This window comes from Humulus lupulus, chromosome 5 (genome assembly GCF_963169125.1).
Source record: "Humulus lupulus chromosome 5, drHumLupu1.1, whole genome shotgun sequence".
In the NCBI taxonomy this organism is placed as follows: Eukaryota; Viridiplantae; Streptophyta; class Magnoliopsida; order Rosales; family Cannabaceae; genus Humulus; species Humulus lupulus.
The window spans coordinates 34529490-34547949 of NC_084797.1; the positions used below are offsets into that span (position 1 = coordinate 34529490).

General features: G+C 39.4%; 1 protein-coding gene and 1 non-coding gene across 2 annotated transcripts; one reads left to right on the forward strand and one right to left on the reverse strand.

Annotated features, from left to right (window-relative positions):
• The first annotated feature begins 7507 nt into the window (after positions 1-7507).
• Positions 7508-7614, forward strand: LOC133781245 (small nucleolar RNA R71). Its single transcript, XR_009870031.1, has one exon. It is a non-coding gene; the product is annotated as a small nucleolar RNA R71 (small nucleolar RNA).
• Positions 7615-9527: 1913 nt separating this feature from the next.
• On the reverse strand, positions 9528-18170 carry LOC133779039 (uncharacterized). Its single transcript, XM_062219042.1, has 2 exons — positions 17835-18170; positions 9528-9611 (listed from the first exon to the last, which is right to left on the reverse strand). The coding sequence occupies exons 1-2, from the start codon at positions 18168-18170 to the stop codon at positions 9528-9530; spliced, it is 420 nt and encodes a 139-aa protein (XP_062075026.1).
• Positions 18171-18460: the final 290 nt, after the last annotated feature.

Below are 18460 nucleotides of genomic sequence, written 5' to 3' on the forward strand. Positions count from 1 at the left end.
ATCCCGGCAAGCCAAGGGAACCGTACCCTTAAACCTCTGGTAGCACACTTCGACGCACTACCAGGGCGGCCCGGTAATGTCCATGAGTACTCCTACTCATGGAGACATATGAGTCCCCTCGTGGTCCTCATATGCCCGCCCTACTAGTCCTCCCAACTAGTAGTAGCTCACTTGACGCACCTGCGACAGGGGGTGGTGGAGAGCAGACACCAGGTGCTCCCCCTACAAAGAGCCTTCTACCAGGAACATATATGATTTTTGCTTGAGAGACATATTTGGCTTCTAGCTCGCCAATTCTCTGAATCTCCCAAATCCAATCATAACATTGCGTTCATTGACCCATCAATATGAAACCTATCAAGTCCCATTCATTTCCGGGCAATATTGAAGATATTTACGAAAATGCCACTACCGTACAAACTAGGCATCAACATGCTCACCAGCGTGCACCCTCGCGTGCGCATCTGAACGAGCACTATCCTAGCTTGTAACATGCCCTCAAGGCCGGCATGTTACACACTGCAATGTCAATGGCCTCGTCATTTGGAGCCAAGCCCACCTGATGGCTGGGGCCATCCTGCCCTCGCATCAGTACTTTGTGGACTTTGTGAAGAATGTTGGGAAAGCTCCCTTCCAACTCTCCCCCAACGCTTATTGAGTGCTTGCAGGGATGTATATCCTATACTGGAAGCAGAAATGGCCCGCACCTTCCTCGACGAAAATCCTGTACTTCTATAGCTTTTGCACCACCCCGAGGAAGAAGTCCAACCGAGATGGGTACTATGCCCTAATAAAATATGTTGCCTCATCCCTCGACTACAAGGCTCCTCATCATAACGAGAACCATTCTCAAGATTACAAGGATGCCTTTTTCTTCACGAACGAGTTTCCGATTTGTAACAACCCGACCCTGATCCTTGACTTCTCTAGGGTTGGTGAGTATCTTCTCAATCATTTTATTTTTTCCTTTGTTTTCTTGATCACTCCATGCTCTATACTTAGTCATTTCTCTTAATAGACCCCTTCCGTCGAAATTCCTATGTCCAACTCTTTGAGGACCATCTCCATGAGATGAAATCCCTCCCTGAGCAAGATTTGGATCTCAGCTTCCTGGTGATGGAGGGCAACCTCATCATGTCGGGACTTCTCAGCACGGGGCAAAAGATCAAAAATCTCAAACGAACTAGGTACCGCCAGTCCAAGAAGTCTTGGGAGTTGACATCCTGACATATCAATTACATTGATGGCCGCGCCAGGGAGATTTTGAACCAGCAGCTTGCGGAGGACCGGCTGGAGACTATCCGGGTCGCAGAGGCAGCCCGAGAAGCCCAAGAAGACCGGGAGCTCGAGGAAGAGATTCAGGCGGGGATGGAGATTTTTCATCTTGCCCCAGGTAAATCTCCCTTTATTCTATATCATGCCTCACTTGTAAGGGATCGGATAAGTCCCGAGAATGTATGGGCCTCTCCTACCCTTCTTCACTATGGCCAGATCAAGCACCGATGCTTGACTAAGGAAGAGTTTCAGGACTACCTAGAATTGATAGATTTCTACCTTCACTGTCCGATGAGATAACTACCTCCTCGGGACTTTGTACCCATAGATCGAGTGACCTCTCTCAAATCCACCTGGTTCTTCCAACACGACACCAACTTGGGTTGTGAGATGGGAGATAGGATTAGACACCCTCAATGCCTACACCAAGATACAACTCATGGTGAGCTTCCGAGGAGCCTACAGTGTTGTTTTATTTCATTTTGGAATTTCCACTAATTATCTCTTTATTCTTGCGGATCACATGGGGCTAGCTGACATTGCTCGGTTGGCCTTGAGGCTAGGAGCACCCCCAAGATCTTTGGCTGTTGGGTTCCTACTCCCCCCGTGGAAGTTTCTGCAGTAGTCCCGCCCCCATTCTTGGAGGTTCCTTCCTTCCCTCAGGCTGGTGAAGTGGTCCAAAGCTCAGACCAACCAGGGTTGGCACCTCGAGCCCAGCTTCTGGTATACCACGAGAGATATGACGGGGCCCTGGTGGAGCAATATCAAAGGATGCTCCAGCATTTGGAGTCAAGGATGAAGGAAGGCAATAAGCTCTTCCATGAAACCGCAGAGGCCCTGCATCAACTGAAGCTGCCAAGAGAAAGACCCATCATACCTCCAATAGGTCGGGTCCAGCTGGAGACTCTGTTCTCTACCAAATTAGGGGAAGTTGTCGCTCCTCTTGTTGCCGAGCTCCTCTAGGGATTTAGCACCACCATGTACGAGCTGACTGCCAGTAACTTTACCCAATTGGGTGACAGCAACGAGGCCTCCCTTGGGGCTTCATGCTGGTATGCCACTGTCCGGGTAAGTAATCAATTCTTGGGGTCTTATTTTACTTGCACAATTCTTGAGCTAATTTCATATTTTTACACAGTCTACCTTGGCTTGTCAATGCTTAGGATACATCATGATGGATAAGTCTTACGAACTTCAGCGGGCCCAAGATAAAGTATCTGCCCTTAATGAGAAGCTTCGAGGCCCTCGAAAAGAGCTTGCTCGTGTTCAAGTTGCTCTGGAAGCCAAGCAAAAACATTCTTAGGAGCTCGAGGAGGTTGCCTAGAAGACTGCTGAGGACTTGCGACAAGCCCAGGAGGAGGCAAAGAAAGCAACGGCCGAGGTCGCTCGAGGGCTCGTTGAAAATTCCCAACTTTAGGAGCAACTCAGGGAGGTCACCAACCAAGCCGAGCTTGGCGAGAGAAAAACCATCCAAGTGATAACTCCATTTTATTGTCCTTTTATGATGTGTTTTTGTGGTAATCTTGACTCTTTATGTTTGTTTTGTGCAAGATTACGCTTGTGTTTATCTTTGTTGTAGGTTGGTGCTTTATATCATGAGCTAAATGCGAAAAGAAGAAAAATTGGTGGAAAATGGCACATTTGGTGGTTGTTCAACTCAAATTGGCGTTAAGGATGAATTACAAGAAGTTTTTAATGAAGGAAGGATTTCAAAAGGTCAAAATTTGAAGAAAAAAATAGAATTAAAGTTGCGGCATGGGCTTAAATGTCGTGACTCTGGCAAAGTCAGAGGCTGCATAACCTGCTGAGAGGAATTAGGGTCGTGACTTGCTCTTATAAGTCACAGCGCTAGAAGAAACATAGGTAATTTAGGAGGCGCATAAAGAGGCGGACCACGACCTGGGTGAAGAGGTTCGCGGTGCCTGCAGATTCTGACCAAGGTTGAAGTGCCTAAAAAAGGACACGGGCCGCGACCTAAGAAAGTCCAAGTTGCGGCCCGCCTTTGAAGAAAAAAAGAGGAATTTGTGTTTTTTTTGGTATAAATTCACACTTTAGGGTTTAATTAGAATTAGGTCAGATTTTTTATTACAAATTTAGAGAGCAATTCTGATTCTAAGACATTGTTTTTCTACAATTTCATATTTTTATTTCTTCTTCAAGCTTTTGGATTTTATATTTCTGAATAATTATTTTGTTGTTTTAGTCATGTCTGATATGAACTAAATCCTCTATCTAGGGGTTAATGTAGTCGCTTGGATTTTTATTTAATGTTTTATGATTTTCTATTGATTCTTCTTCTTTATTCTAATCTATATAATGTTTGCCTAATGCTAGTAAATACCTGATCAATATTTGCTTGATTTATGATTTTGATTCAAAATTCTAAATATGCGAATAGAATATGCTATCGTTATATAGACATAGGTTACATATTAGACGAAAGTACCTGTATGGATTGTGTAGCAATTGGTTTCTATGCTTAATGCCTGCCATGTGTTTAAGTTTATCACAAAGATGTAGAAAACCTGCATATAGGTTGAGATCTTATATCTTGAAACAAAATAGGAATCAATTTTTGTCAACTTGCTATTAGAATAGGAAGAAGAGATTTAAAACTGATTAGTAAAATTAATAGAATGAAAAAGTTGATGAAGTTAATACCCTAGGTTTTTAATTATTGAATAAATCTTTATTATTGAAAAGTTTATTTCAATTTTAAGTCTTAGTTTAAAAATCACTTTATTTTCGACATCCAAATAGAAATTTAAAAGAATTATTTGTTATTTGTTAATAGTCCTTGTGGGAATGATACTTTACTTATTATTTTATTACTTTAATCGATTGTGTATACTTGCACATCATATTTTACCGATCAATTTTTTGGTGTCGTTTCCGGGGACTATTAGATCAATATCAAAATTAATTGTTATTTGTTATACTTTGGTTTTTTTTTTTCTTTTAGTACTCATTCAGATCAAGGTTGTATTGTGTTTCAGGAATTATTGGTATATGCGGGCAAGTAGACAAAAGGAGATCATACCGGTAGATCTTGAAATTGAGAGAACGCGCAAACAAAACCAAAAGATAAAGAAAAGACTGGATTTTGCCATGGCTGAGAATCAAGGAAATGCAGCAAACAATGCTGGTAATGTTAATAATATCCCAAATATTGCAGAGGTCCTAGTGGAATGAGGAGCAAGGACACTTAGAGACTATATACTTCCTACTGTCACAAGAGTGCATTAATGCATTAGACACCCCATTATTGCTACAAATAATTTCAAGAATAAGCCAACAATATTACAAAGGTGCAGTCAACTGTTCAGTTTGGGGGTTGCCCACAGAAGAACCTAATTTGCACATAGCCAATTTCCTGGAGCTAAGTGCAACATTTAAGATGAATGGGATGAGTGGCAATTCGATTAGACTTATATTATTCCCATTCTCTCTACGAGACTGGGGTGAGAGTTGGCTAATTTCACTATAAGCTAATTCTATCACAAAATGGGAGGAGTTAGCCCAGAAGTTTTTAGCAAAGTTTTCCCACCAGCAAAAGCTGCAAAGTTAAGAGGGGAAATTAATAATTTATACAAGACAGAAGGGGAATTGTTGTAAGATTCATGGGAAATATTTAAAGAGTTGTTAAGGAAGTGCCCACATAATGGTATAGAGAAGTGGATGCTAGTCCATCATTTTTATAATGGGTTGAATGGTACTACTCGTACCATAATAGATGCTGCAACAGGAGGTGCATTCATGAGCAAGAGTGCTAATGAGGTGTATGAATTTCTAGAGGAGATGGCAATGAATAACTACCAGTGGCCAACTGAAAAGGGACAAACAAAGAAGGTAGCTGATATGATTGAATTGGATGCCATTTCCATGCTTACAGTGCAAGTGGCAGCTTTAACGAAGCAGTTACAACAGAGTAACCTATCAGCCCAAACCATGAAAATGCTAGTTTATATGGGGCATGTGGGAGTGCTCATCCATTAAATCAGTGTCTTGCCATGGATATGAATAATATACATATCGAACAAGTCCAAGCTATAGGAAATTTTCAAAGACCAACCAACAACCCTTTTTCAATGTCATATAACCAAGGGTGGAGGAATCATCCTAAATTCTCATGGACAAATAATCAAGTTGTACAACAGTCTCTCCCTCAAAGTCCATCACAATACCCACCTCCACAACCACAACCACATCAGCCAACACATATGAAACAACCTGACGCACAATGTGATGTATTGAACCAGTTCACGACAGAAACTAGGGCATCTATCACGAGTTTGGAGACTCAAATGGGGTAGTTGGCTACTTTGATGACAAACCATGCTCAAGGGAACTTACAAGCACTAATGAGGTAAACCCAAAAGAGCAGTGCATTGCAATATCCTTAAGGAGTGGCAAGGAGTTAAAAAAGCCAAAAGTAGCTGATAAGCAGACGGAGTTAAGTGGGTCCAATGTTACTGAGGACTTAGAAAAACAACTAGAATCAGCATAGATCACCATATAAAGATCCCATATCCTCAGAGGCTTCAAAAGAATAAGCTTGACAAGAAGTTTTCCAAATTTTTGGATATCTTTCGAAAGTTACACATCAATATCCTGTTTGCTGAGGCACTTGAACAAATGCCAAGTTATGTGAAGTTTATGAAATAAATTTTGTCAAAGAAAAGGAACCTAGAGGACTATGAGATAGTGGCATTTACTGAGGAGTGCAGTGTGATACTTTAGAAGAAGCTACCTCCCAAGCTTAAAGATCCTGGTTGTTTCAATATTCCATATTTTATAAGGGGTTCAATAGAAACAAAGGCTTTATGTGATTTAGGGGCCAGTGTGAATTTAATACCTCTATCAATCTTTCAAAAATTGGATTTGGGAGAAGCTCCGCCTACTACTGTTTCTTTGCAAATGGCAGATCGCTCAGTCAAGCATCCTCGTGGAGTGATTGAGGATGTATTGGTGAAAGTGGACAAATTCATCTTTCATGCGGACTTTATTATTCTTGATATGGAGGAAGATGAAAATATTCCAATAATTCTTGGAGGCCCCTAAATCACATAAATCCTTTGTTTCTACTGAGCTGCCTATAGAACATGGAATATTAAAACTACCAGGATTTTTAAGCTTGGGAGGTAGCTTCTTTTGAAGTATCGCACTACACACCTCAGTAAGTGCCGCTGTCTCATAATCCTCTAGCTTCCTTTTCTTTGACAAAATTTCTTTCATAAACTTCACATAACTTGACATTTGTTCAAGTGCCTCAACAAACAGGATATTGATGTGTAGCTTTCGAAAGATATCCAAAAATTTAGAAAACTGCTTGTCAAGCTTATTCTTTTGAAGCCTCTGAGGATATGGGATCTTTATATGGTGATCTATGCTTATTTCTGGCTGCTTTTCTAAGTTCTCAGTAACACTAGATCCACTTAACTCTATCTCCTTATCAGCTACTTTTGGCTCTTTTAACTCCTTGACACTCCTCAAGGATATTACATTGCACTGCTCTTTTGGTTTTACCTCAGTAGTGCTTGGTAAGCTCCCTTGAGTACGGTTTGTCATCAAAGTAGCCAATTGCCCCATTTGAGTCTCCAAACTCCTGATAGATGCCCTAGTTTCTGTCATGAACTGGTTCAATACATCAAATTGTGCATCGGTTTGTTTCATATGTGTTGGCTGATGTGGTTGTGGTTGTGGTTGTGGAGGTGGGTATTGTGGCTGACTTTGAGGGAGAGACTATTGTACAACTTGATTATTTTTCCATGAGAAGTTAGGACGATTCCTCCACCCTTGGTTATATGACATTGAAAAGGGGTTGTTGGTTGGTCTTTGAAAATTTCCTACAGCTTGGACTTATTCCGTAGGTATATTATTCATATCCATGGCAAGACACTGATTTAATGGATGAGCACTCCCACATGCCCCATATAAACTATGCACTTTCATGATTTGGGCTGACAGGTTACTCTTTTGTAACTGCTTCGTTAAAGCTGCCACTTGCACTGTAAGCATGGAAATAGCATCCAATTCAATCATACCAGCTACCTTCTTTGTTTGTCCCTTTTCAGTTGGCCACTGGTAGTTATTCATTGCCATCTCCTCTAGAAATTCATACGCCTCATTAGCACTCTAGCTCATGAACGAACCCCCTGTTGCAACATTTATTATGGTACGACTAGTACCATTCAACCCATTATAAAAATGATGGACTAGCATCCAATTCTCTATACCATGATATGGGAACTTTCTTAAAAACTCTTTAAGTCTTTCCCATGCATCATACAACGATTCCCCTTTTTTCTGGTAGAAATTATTGATTTCCCCTCTCAACTTTGCAGCTTTTGTTGGAGGGAAAAACATTGCTAAGAACTTCTGGGCTAACTCCTCCCATGTTGTGATAGAATTAGCTTACAGTGAAATTATCCAACTCTTCGCTCGGTCTCGTAGAGAGAATGGAAATAATCTAAGTCTGATCACATCGTCACTCACCCCATTCATCTTAAATGTTGCACATAGCTCTAGAAAATTGGCAATGTACAAATTTGGATCTTCCGTGGGAACCCCCCAAACTAAATAGTTTACTGCACCATTTGTAATAGTGCTGGCTTAATCTCAAAATTATTTGCAGCAATAGTGGGGTGTCTAATGTATGAATGCACTCCTGTGACAGTAGGAAGTACATAGTCTATAAGCATCCTTGATCCTCATTCCACTGGAACCTCTGAAATATTTGGGATATTATTAACATTAGTAGCATTGTTTGATACATTTCCTTAATTCTTAGCCATGGAAAAATCCAGCCTTTTCTTTATCTTTCGATTTTTGTCTGCACGTTCTCTCAATTTCAAGAACTACCGGTATGAGTTCCTTTTGTCTAATTCCTCGCATATACCAATAATTCATTAAACACAATACAGACACAATCCGAATGAGTGCAAAATATAAAAACCAAAGTAGAAAAAAGAAAAAAACAATTACTTTTGATATTGGATATTAAGTCCCTGGCAACGGCGCCAAAAACTTGATCGGTAAAATATGCACGCCATGTGTACATGGTCGTGCCAAGTAATAAATTCTGGAAGAATGGATATCTTCCCACAGAGACTATTAACCAATTACCAATAATCGCTCTTTACATTCTATTTGGCAAGTAAAAATTAAGATGAATAGATCTAATATAAACACAATTTCAATAACTGTAAACAAAACAATTAATAAAAGGATGAATTAATAATAAAAAGACAGGGTATTAATGTCATCAACTTTTCATTCTATTAATTTTATTAATCAGTTCTAAATTTCTTTCCTCATTTTCTAATAGCAGGTTGACATAAATCGATTCTTATTCTATTTCAAGATATAAGATCTCAACCTATATGCAGGTTTTCTACATCTCTGTGATAAACTTAACATATAGCAGACATTAAGCATAGAAACCTAATTGTTACACAAGCCATACATGTACTTTCATCCAATGTGTAACCTATGTTTATATAACGATAGCATATTCAATTCTCATATTTTGAATTTTGAATCAAAATCATAAATCAAGCAAATATTGATCAAGTATTTACTAGCATTAAGCAAACATTATATAGATTAGAATAAAGAAAAAGAATCAATAGAAGATCATAATAACATAAATAGAAATCCAAGTGACTACATTAATCCCTAGATAAAGGTGTTTAGTTCATTTCAGAAATGACTAAAATGACAAAATAATAATTCAGAAAGCATAAAATTCAAAGACTTGAAGAAGAAATAAAATATGAAAGTGCAGAAACATAAAATTCAAAGACTTGAAGAAGAAATAAAATATGAAAGTACAGAAACAATTGTCTAAAAATCAAATTTAATCTCTAAATTGGTAACTAAAATCTTACCTTAAACCTAAAGTTCTAATTTATACCAAAAATAACGAATTCCTTTTTTTTTTCAACGGCGGGCTGCAACTTGGCCTTTCTTAGGTCGCGGCCCGTGTCTTATTTTAGGCACCTCAGCCTTTGTTAGAATCTGCAGGCGCCATGACCCTCTTCACCTAGGTCGCGACCTGCCTCTTGATGCGCCTCCTAGGTTTTCCTCTGACTCTTCTAGCGTCGTGACTCTCTTGGCCAAGTCGCGACTCTAATTCCTCTCAACAGGTTATGTAGCCTCTGTCATTAATTCTATATATATATTTTCCAGATTTTGACTTTTTGAAATCCTTCCTTCATCAAAAACTTATTGTAACTCATCCTTAATGCCAATTAGACTCGAATAACAACCAAAAGCACAAATTTTCCACCATTTCCTCTTCTTTTCACATTTAGCTCATGATTCAAAGCACCGACCTACAACAAAGACAAACACAAAGAATCAAGATTACCACAAAAAATACATCCTAAAATGACACTAAAATGGAATTATCAGTGAGCAAACTCAAGAAGGAGGTCGAGACCATCGCTGAGGATGCCTTTTACGTGGCCTGGTTCCACAACCAACAGATGAGTTTGGACTTCACCGGAGAGCCCAAGAAGTACAAACTCCTATTCAAAGAACGCTTCCATGTGACCCAAGCTACAGAGGCAACCTGAGCTGTGGAGGCGACTCAGGCTGCGACTCATCAGGTTGGGAGTGCTTTGAGGCTAGACCCAATCATTGACCTGGTGGAGGAGGTACAGGTGGGCAATTAATGCCCATGCCCCTGAGCATTTGTCGCAACTTTAGGCTTGCGTGCCATGAACAATTAATTTGTGAACTTTTAGTTTTTACAAACGATACAATGCATTTTATTTTAAAAAAAAATTATTCACTTAATGTAATCGTAAATCACGAGGTTCCTTGGACGTTGACCTAGGTCTCGCGCTCATGTCTAAAAAACTCAAGTCTTTATTGACTTCTCTTAGTACTTAGACAATTTTTATGCGTTTAGTGTTGCTTTGTAGGCTCGCGGTCCTCAAGAGTAACTTTAACACTAGGTCAAGTGATTACTCGACGTGGCCCTACGTCTTCGAGTTCCAACGACTCAGAACGGGGCCTGTTTGTGGTACTTAGAGCTTGAGGATCTTCTTGTCAGTGTTTAGATGCTTATACATTTAGTGTTTCATCTTAGGATCAAGGTCATAAGAGTAACTTTGATGCGGTGTCAAGTGAGGGCACTCGACTATCCTATGCATTCGAGTTTCAACTACTCAAGCTTTTAGGAGGTCTTATACTGTAGGGTTCTGCCTTAGTGCTTGGCGCTTAAGAGATTTAGTGTTGCCTTCTAGGCTCAATGTCCTTGAAAGTAACTTAACGTCATCCCGTGTCCCCGAGTCCTGATGACTTGGGACTTTAGGGGGTCATTCACACTAGGCTATCAGCCCCTGGAATGTGGCCACCAGTGGGCCAACTCGGGATTATTGGTTTCCCCCCCGAGTATACAGCTCGAGACCTAATCATGTGGAAGTCATGAACTCATTATCCCAAGCCCAGGAGGTTGAGTTCCCCGCCCTTTGACTAGTTATTTCATGACACTCGAGTTTTAGCACTCGAAGTTTGGCTCCGAGTTCCATTGACTCGGGCCTCCATTCATGTAACATGCCTTTATTAGGGGGCCAAAATGGCAAACTATGGAAAATTATGTGTTTATGTGATATTTATGTGTATGATTGTATGATTATGTGAGTTATGTTATAATATGCCTTAATATGCATGTTTAGGTGTATTAAATATGCATGTGGACTCGTTTCTTATCAGAACGACAATTTTCATAATTTGGCCTGTTATGGGTATATTTGGAGTATATGTGCATATATGTGTTAGATCGCATTATTATGTGGATATATTTGGGTTACTAGGCACGAGGAAATCCTAGGGATCAAGTTAGCGCGAAAGTCACAACGGTACCAATACCTAACTCAGGGTGAGTCTAGGGGTATTTTGGGTATTTAGTACATTAACGGGGTATTGGGTAATGGGAATGAATATTCGAAGATATATTTGGAGTAAGTGAGATCAGGAGGGAATTCTGGGGATTTTGAATATTTTACCCTGTGGGGCATTTTTGGGTACCCCGAGCCTTGGGATTTGCTTAAGGTACTTAAGCTCGAAGTAACCTGACAGAAACAAAAACATGTTCAAACTTTCTCTTTCTCTCTCTCACTCTCTCTCTCTCTTTTGGCGCTCGATAGCATTTTTGAATGAAACTAGAGTTTTAGGGCTCGGATTCAAGCAAGGTTAGAAGCTTGATAGCCTGAGGAGATAGCTTGAAAACAACTTAATCAGAGGTAATCTAATATTTAAGTTCTGAGTTTTTGAGTTCTTAAGCTTTGATTGGATTTTATCATTTTATGATTCGTTTGTAACTTGGGTTTTAATGGTTTTGGGTTGCTGAGTTGATTGGGAACTTTGTTTTTGAGATTTGTCTATGTTTGGATAGGCTTATGGAGGGATTTCGCTTGAGAAAAACGGAGGTAAAAAAGAGTTTTCAAGTTGAGTCGTGTCCCTATTCTTTGGGCCTTTTGAATCGTGGCACAAGTGCAGTCAGGATGAGCCTTGGGCCTCTGACTTGAGCGAGCCGAGGCTCAAATGCTTGGGGTCGTGATTCTTAGGGGATTTTGGGCCTTGGGGAGGTTTTGAGTGTGGGTACTCAAACCTAAAGGCTCTAGATCGATCCTGCTACCCGGCTTAGTAGGATTCGACGTCCCGGAGGCTAGGACTCGGTTCGGAAGCCTTTATTTACTCGTTATTTATGAGATTCTATACTTTTTTGTGACTATGTTATCGCTAGGGGCTCGAGACTAGGATCGTGCTTGAGGGTCGTTCTTATTTTACTTTACACTTGAACCAGAGGTAAGAAAACTGCACCCAATACGTGATGTACATGAGTAGGGATTGGACCGAATGTTGAATATATACTTGATTAGGTCTTGGGCCCCTGTAAATGTGCATGATTATGCTTATGCCTGTGATTATTGATTAAGCATGTTGAATGCTCTGTATTTGTATATTTGGTATACGACATATGCTTGTCTCCATTATCTGATTGAAAAGGCTTGACTTATAAGTCAAGAACGGAAATAGCGTGTTGGGCGTTGGTCGAAAGCATTGACTTATAAGTCAAGAGCGACAAGAGCATGATGAGTGATGGTCGATATGGTTAGGCCTAATGAGGAGCTCATCATATGCTTGTCTGACCCAATGGTCGAGGAAAATTAAGTACCAAGTACGATGGGCCAGCTCTAAGGCTGGTTATACAGAGGATAAGTAAATGGGCCCCGGGGTGACTTATTAGTCCCATATCCTGGGGCGTTGAGCCTCAGTTTGATTGATTAATGATGTATTTTGGGCAATGGGCCCCGATATGATTCAGTTAATCATTTATTTAGGGGAGCTGGCCCCATATGGCGCTGTTGTCATTTATATGAATGGTATGCATGCATGAGTAGGGTTATTACTACTAGGCATGCTTATTATGATTTGGTAATGTGTTATTATTTGCTTATGAGCATGTTTAAGTTTTCTTAAGGGGCCTTGGCTCATGGGTGCTATATGGTGCAGGTAAAGGGAAAGGGAAGCTGGACCAGCCATGAGTTGGAGAGCTTCAGTGGCAACGTGTACATATGCGGCCGCTTGACCACCACTGCCAAGGTTGTTCAGAGGAACTAGGGTTAAACCCTATTTTTGCCACTTAGGTCGGCAGGTTGTAACTTTTGAATTGTAATTACCCTTTTGAAACTGTAAACAACTTTGTAAACGTTTATTATGGGATCCCATGTACAACTTAACGTTTTAACGAAATGACTATTCCTTTTGACCAAAAATTTTAACCTTAAACCGTTAATCACGATTAGTACACATTTTTTGCCAAATGACTCATTTATCGAGCCTAACACTATTTAAAATACACAGTGTAACGGCCTTGGTTATCTCGATATCATAGAACTGAGTCAATGCTCCTCGGGCACGATGTCCTCAGGAGGTAACACCAGTCCATACCCACGCTACTTGGGCTTTATTTACTCTTAGAGTCAATTCTTGACTCCGAGTACAAGTGACTTAGGTCCCAACTCGCATCCCGAGATCAAGGGACTTGGTTCATATTTCTCGGACATGGAATCCACGAAAGGTAACCCTAAGTCCATTCTTGTGCTACTTTGGGGAAACCAGTGTCAAGATCTCGTATAGTATTTTGCTTAAGTCTTAGGCGACTTAGGCTCATGCCCGAGCACCAACGACTCGGGCTTCTGTTCACATCTCAAGGATTGGAATTTGTTTATTACTCCCGGGCGCACGCCGTCCTCGGGAGAATGTGCAAAATCCAATCTCGCGTTACTTGAATCTTTTCGGCCCTATTTTTTATCAAGCCACTTATCCGTGGGGTCTCATGACATTAGTGGTGCTGCAATCGTTGACTAGCTAAGCTCCCCATGTCATGGACATCTCGATACTACTTTTGTTCGAGGCATATGGGGGACTTGGTTAGAGCTCCTCGGGTGCAATGTCCACGGGAGGTGTCCCAAGTCTATTCCCCGAGACCAAGTATAGAGTACTCGGTCTTCCGTTTGCATCTTGAAATTAAGAGACTTGGTCAGAGCTCCTCGGGTGCAATGTCCATGGGAGGTGAGGCAGGTCCGTTCTTGCGCTACTAAGATTATTAGTTACTCTCTATATGCTAAGCCTACTTTGCTTGGAACAAGTTTAGTTTCTTAGGTCATGGACTCAAGACTAGTTTCCTAGGTTTTTCTATTCTGGGGGTAGTGACACTAGGCTTACTCCACTTTTGACAAGCGTAATTTCCTAGGTCGTTCCCCGCGAGGTGTGATGCTATATGAGGCTGCCCCCTAACTCCATGCCCCCAAGTAATTAGAGACTAGTCTGCGTTAACTTGTCCAGGCCAGCGAGTGGGTGCTCTATGCATAGCACATATAGAACAAAGGACACTAAAAAATATAAGCAGAAACACAAACAAATTTCTTATTTACTGTGTTTTATCTACACGGTTTCCATTAAATGTGCTTGGAAGCTACAAGGAAGAATACAAAATTTAATAGGGTTACTGCTCATATCATTGGTAATACCGGAAAAGATGCTTAGCATTCCAGGCATGGGGTATCAATTCCCCAGTCAGTCGAGCTAATTTGTAATTCCCCAGACATACAATGCTCTCGACTTAGTATGAGCCCTCCTAGTTAGGTCCCAGCACTCCTGCACCAGGGTATCGAGTGGCTAAGAAGACTCTTCACAATACTAGATCTCCAACCCAAACTTTCTATCCTTCACTTTGGAGTTGAAATACCTAGCCACTTTCTATTGGTAGGATGCTACTCGAAGCTGAGAAGCTTCACGAAGTTCCTCCACGAGGTCCAGGGACTCTCGGAGTAAGGTGTGGTTTGTGGTTGGGTCATACATGTCCCGTCGATGCATGGAGATTGGTGCCTCAATTAGGAGCATGGCCTCATACCCTTAGACCATTGAGAATAGCAAGTGGTCGGTGGAGGTCTTGGCGGTGGTGCAGTAGCTCCATAATGCCCTAGGTAGCTCCTCAGGCTAAGTGTCTTTCACTTGTTTAAGCATTTTCTTCAAGGTGGCTTTGCGCGTCTTATTGACTACTTCCACCTGCTCGTTTTCCACCAGGTGGGCAATGGAGGAAAAACTTTTCATAACCTCGTGCTACTGACAGAAGTTTGTGAACCCCTCGTTGTCAAACTGCAGACCATTGTTGAAGACTATCTTTTTAGGGACCCATAACGACAAACAATGTTTTTAATGACAAAATCTAGAGCCTTCTTGGATGTGATAGTAGCGAGTGGCTCACCCTTGACCCACTTTGTGAGGTAGTCAACCGCAACTATCAGATACTTCACTCCTCATTTTCCTGTGGCAGTGACTCGATAAGGTCAATGCCCTAAACCGCAAAGGGTCAAGGACTTGTCATCTGAGTGAGCTTGTTCGGAGGAGCTCGAGGTATGTTGGAAAAATGTTGGCACTTGTCACACTTCTTGATATAGTCCATCGCATCTCCGTTCATGGTGGGCTAAAAGTATCCTTGTCTCAAGATCTTGTTGGTGAGGCTCTGCACCCTAGCGTGTGTTGGGGGAGAGTGAGATAACACCACCACAAAAAATAGAATCTACACAAAATTTGGATTGACAGAGACTTAAAAAAGATTGAGAAATAACTTGCAAACCCTAGTAGAACAATAATGTAATTCAAGTTTTGATGAATCTTCAAGCCCTAGGCAAATCACCACTCTGAACAATCCTTTGAGCAAACCAAAAAAAAAAAACCAAGGCTTATACACGTTGTAAAACGCTATCCTAAAACTCTATTTCCTAGCCACCATTGATGCTTGAGGCCTTCTCTTTGAGGAAATAGGGATTGAGATTGAACAAGCCTTTAACTCTCTAAGTCAAGCACTTTCTTGGAGAGTCCTTGGAGAAAACTAGAGATTCTTGGAGCAAAAGAGAGAATGAGGGTAGAGAGAGATTAGAGAGAGTGATCAAATCTTCCAAATCACAGTTTCTGACCCATATATAGAGTAGGCACCGTCATTAGGTCTAACCAATAGGATTAGACTTGCAAAACATGTTATTTTGAGCATTTACATAAGTCCACATAATACAGAAAGCGATCTGTCGCCTTCTGGGTAGCGACGTATTGCCACCCCCTCTGATTTTGGACACTTCCAAAGGTCCAAAAAAATGCTCCAAATGCCACCAAATTTTTTTTGGAACCCTTAGATACTTTTATGTATCGCTTTGGACCTAAATTTACATTTTTTAAGTGCCTACAAATTGAAACTCAAATTCACATCTTCACTATGTGAATTCTACTAAGTTTTTATTGTTAGGAACAAGTTTGTTAATACGCAGTGGAATTGTGTGATGGGTTGGCCCAGTGTACAACAAAAATTTTGTAACATATTTAAACTACTTTTAAATATGTGGATCCATTAATATACATACATTAATCATAAATAAGAAAAGAATAAAGAACATACCTCTTGATGCCTATCAAGTGTCCTTGATATTTTTTCGTAAAATAAACAACCTTCCTATACAAGCTGCTCCCAGGTACTCACACCAAGATCTTCCACAGCGTTCTCTACACCTTAAGAAGTGTGTGGGCACTTAGAGAATAAAGGATGGTATATTTCTAATTCAACTTGATGTACTCAACACATGAGATCAAGAGAATAGGCTTGAGATTTGTTCTGTATCTTTTCAAGGAGAGATGGAAAGTATCGTTCTTTTCTTAGAGCGAATAATTGAGTATATATATTTTTTTTCTGATAAGTCTAACTTATATAGAAAATATTTAAATTAAAAAAATAAATATGTAACCAATTACAATTTATCTTTTAATTAATTAATTATCTTATTAATGAAAATTTCAAAACTATCTATTTGAATTTTTCATTAATTAACTAATTAATTAAATAAAAATGAAAAATTCACTCCCTGATTACTATAGTTGCAGGCCACACACAGTCCAGGGATTGTGTGTGTCGTGTAGTACCCCATAAAATAGGGGGATTTATTTTCTCAACCATTATTCAATTATTTTAATAATGTAAACATCAAAACTAACTTTTGACTTATCCATGAATTAATTAGTTAAATAAATAGAAGTGAAAAATCCAATCTTGTTTCTTTACTGTGCTACACGCCCAAGTGCGTCCCTGAGGCTCCTTGGTGCGTGTAGCTCCCTACAAAATAGGGTCTAAGATTTTTTTTCACAATTATTTATTCAAACTACCTTATCAGATAAAATCTAACAACTTGATAATTAATTCAAATTTGAATCTATTATCTTTTTAATTAATTATCACATATAATAAATTATTTGAATAAATATTAATATTTTAAATTCAATTCCAATTTGAACTTGTCAGATTATTATCCCCCACTCAAATAAAAATATTTAATTAATTCTACTAAATAATTAAAGCCAATTTTAATTAGATATTAATTTCGAAAATTTAATATTTATTCTATTATAATTTCAAAAATTATAATAAATTAATTATATATAATTTTGAAAATTACACAATAATTAATTTTGATAATTACAATTAAATTGTAATTAATTAATTAATCACTATTATCACATAATTTCATATTTAGTCTGAAGAACAAATTTCTTCTTAAATATGTCTTTTTACCATTTTACCATTTATATCAACTCTTGCCTTTAATAATGTTGATAGAACCGCTGTGAGGACCTATGGACCTATAATTTCAAGCTCCAATAAATTTGTGATTATTAATTAAATTCTTTAATTAAATAATCTTAATTTATTAATCTCATGATTACTCCACTATAAATATGAGACTGCACTCTTGTAATTATAGACATTTCATTTACTGAGTAATTTATAACAATAAAATGTCCATTGATATAATCATTTTTTTTGGTAAGTCAGAGAATAGTATATTAGACCAAACAAATTACATCCTACAGCACCACAAAGGCCTGATTCTTAACTGTTCTAATTACAATTGATCAAACCAAGTCATATCTCTAGGTGTTAGTCCCCTGTACGTAATTCCATTTATCCTATATCTAACCACATTTTTAATATTTTGTACAATTGACCCTGCTTGTTTACATCTAAATTGCCATAGGACTTCATTTCTGTTGAGCCAAATCTGGTAGCTCATAGCAGCCAATGTGACAATGAGAACTCCTTTCTTAAAGCTGTTGTGCTTACTGTGTCTTATGTTACTCATTAGACCACGAATCGAAGTAGCTGGTGTCCTCCACTGTAGCCACTTCTTCACTTCTTGTAACACTCTACTGCTATACAAGCACTCAAAGAATAGGTGCTGTATATTTTCTACACCAGCTCCACACACTACACAATCCATCTCTTGACAGATTTGAAATTTCTGCAGCCTCTCTCTAACAGGAAATCTTCCCACCATGATTAGCCAAAACAAGAATCTATGTGTTTGGTATAGTTAATTTGTCCCACACCAGATGATGCCATATAACCTCCTCTGTATTGGACATAATAACCGATAGCCCTGTTTAATCTGATATATCTCAGACTCAAATTTCTGGGTGTCTAAAATCTGCTTGAAGCTATTTTTAACATTGACAATTTGCTCCCAGTACCAGCTACTTGTTGATGGAGCATCATAACTCCACCAATCAGCTGTCCCCAAGTAAACATGATGGACCCACTTGATCCAAAGATTGTCTTGTTTTGTTG

Coding starts and splice junctions, on each gene's coding strand:
- LOC133779039 (XM_062219042.1), bottom strand. CDS start 18,170: ATGGTGGGAAGATTTCCTGTTAGAGAGAGGCTGCAGAAATTTCAAATC. Junction 9,612..17,834: donor GTAAACAAGCAGGGTCAATT/GTACAAAATATT, acceptor TCTTTGTTGTAG/GTCGGTGCTTTGAATCATGA.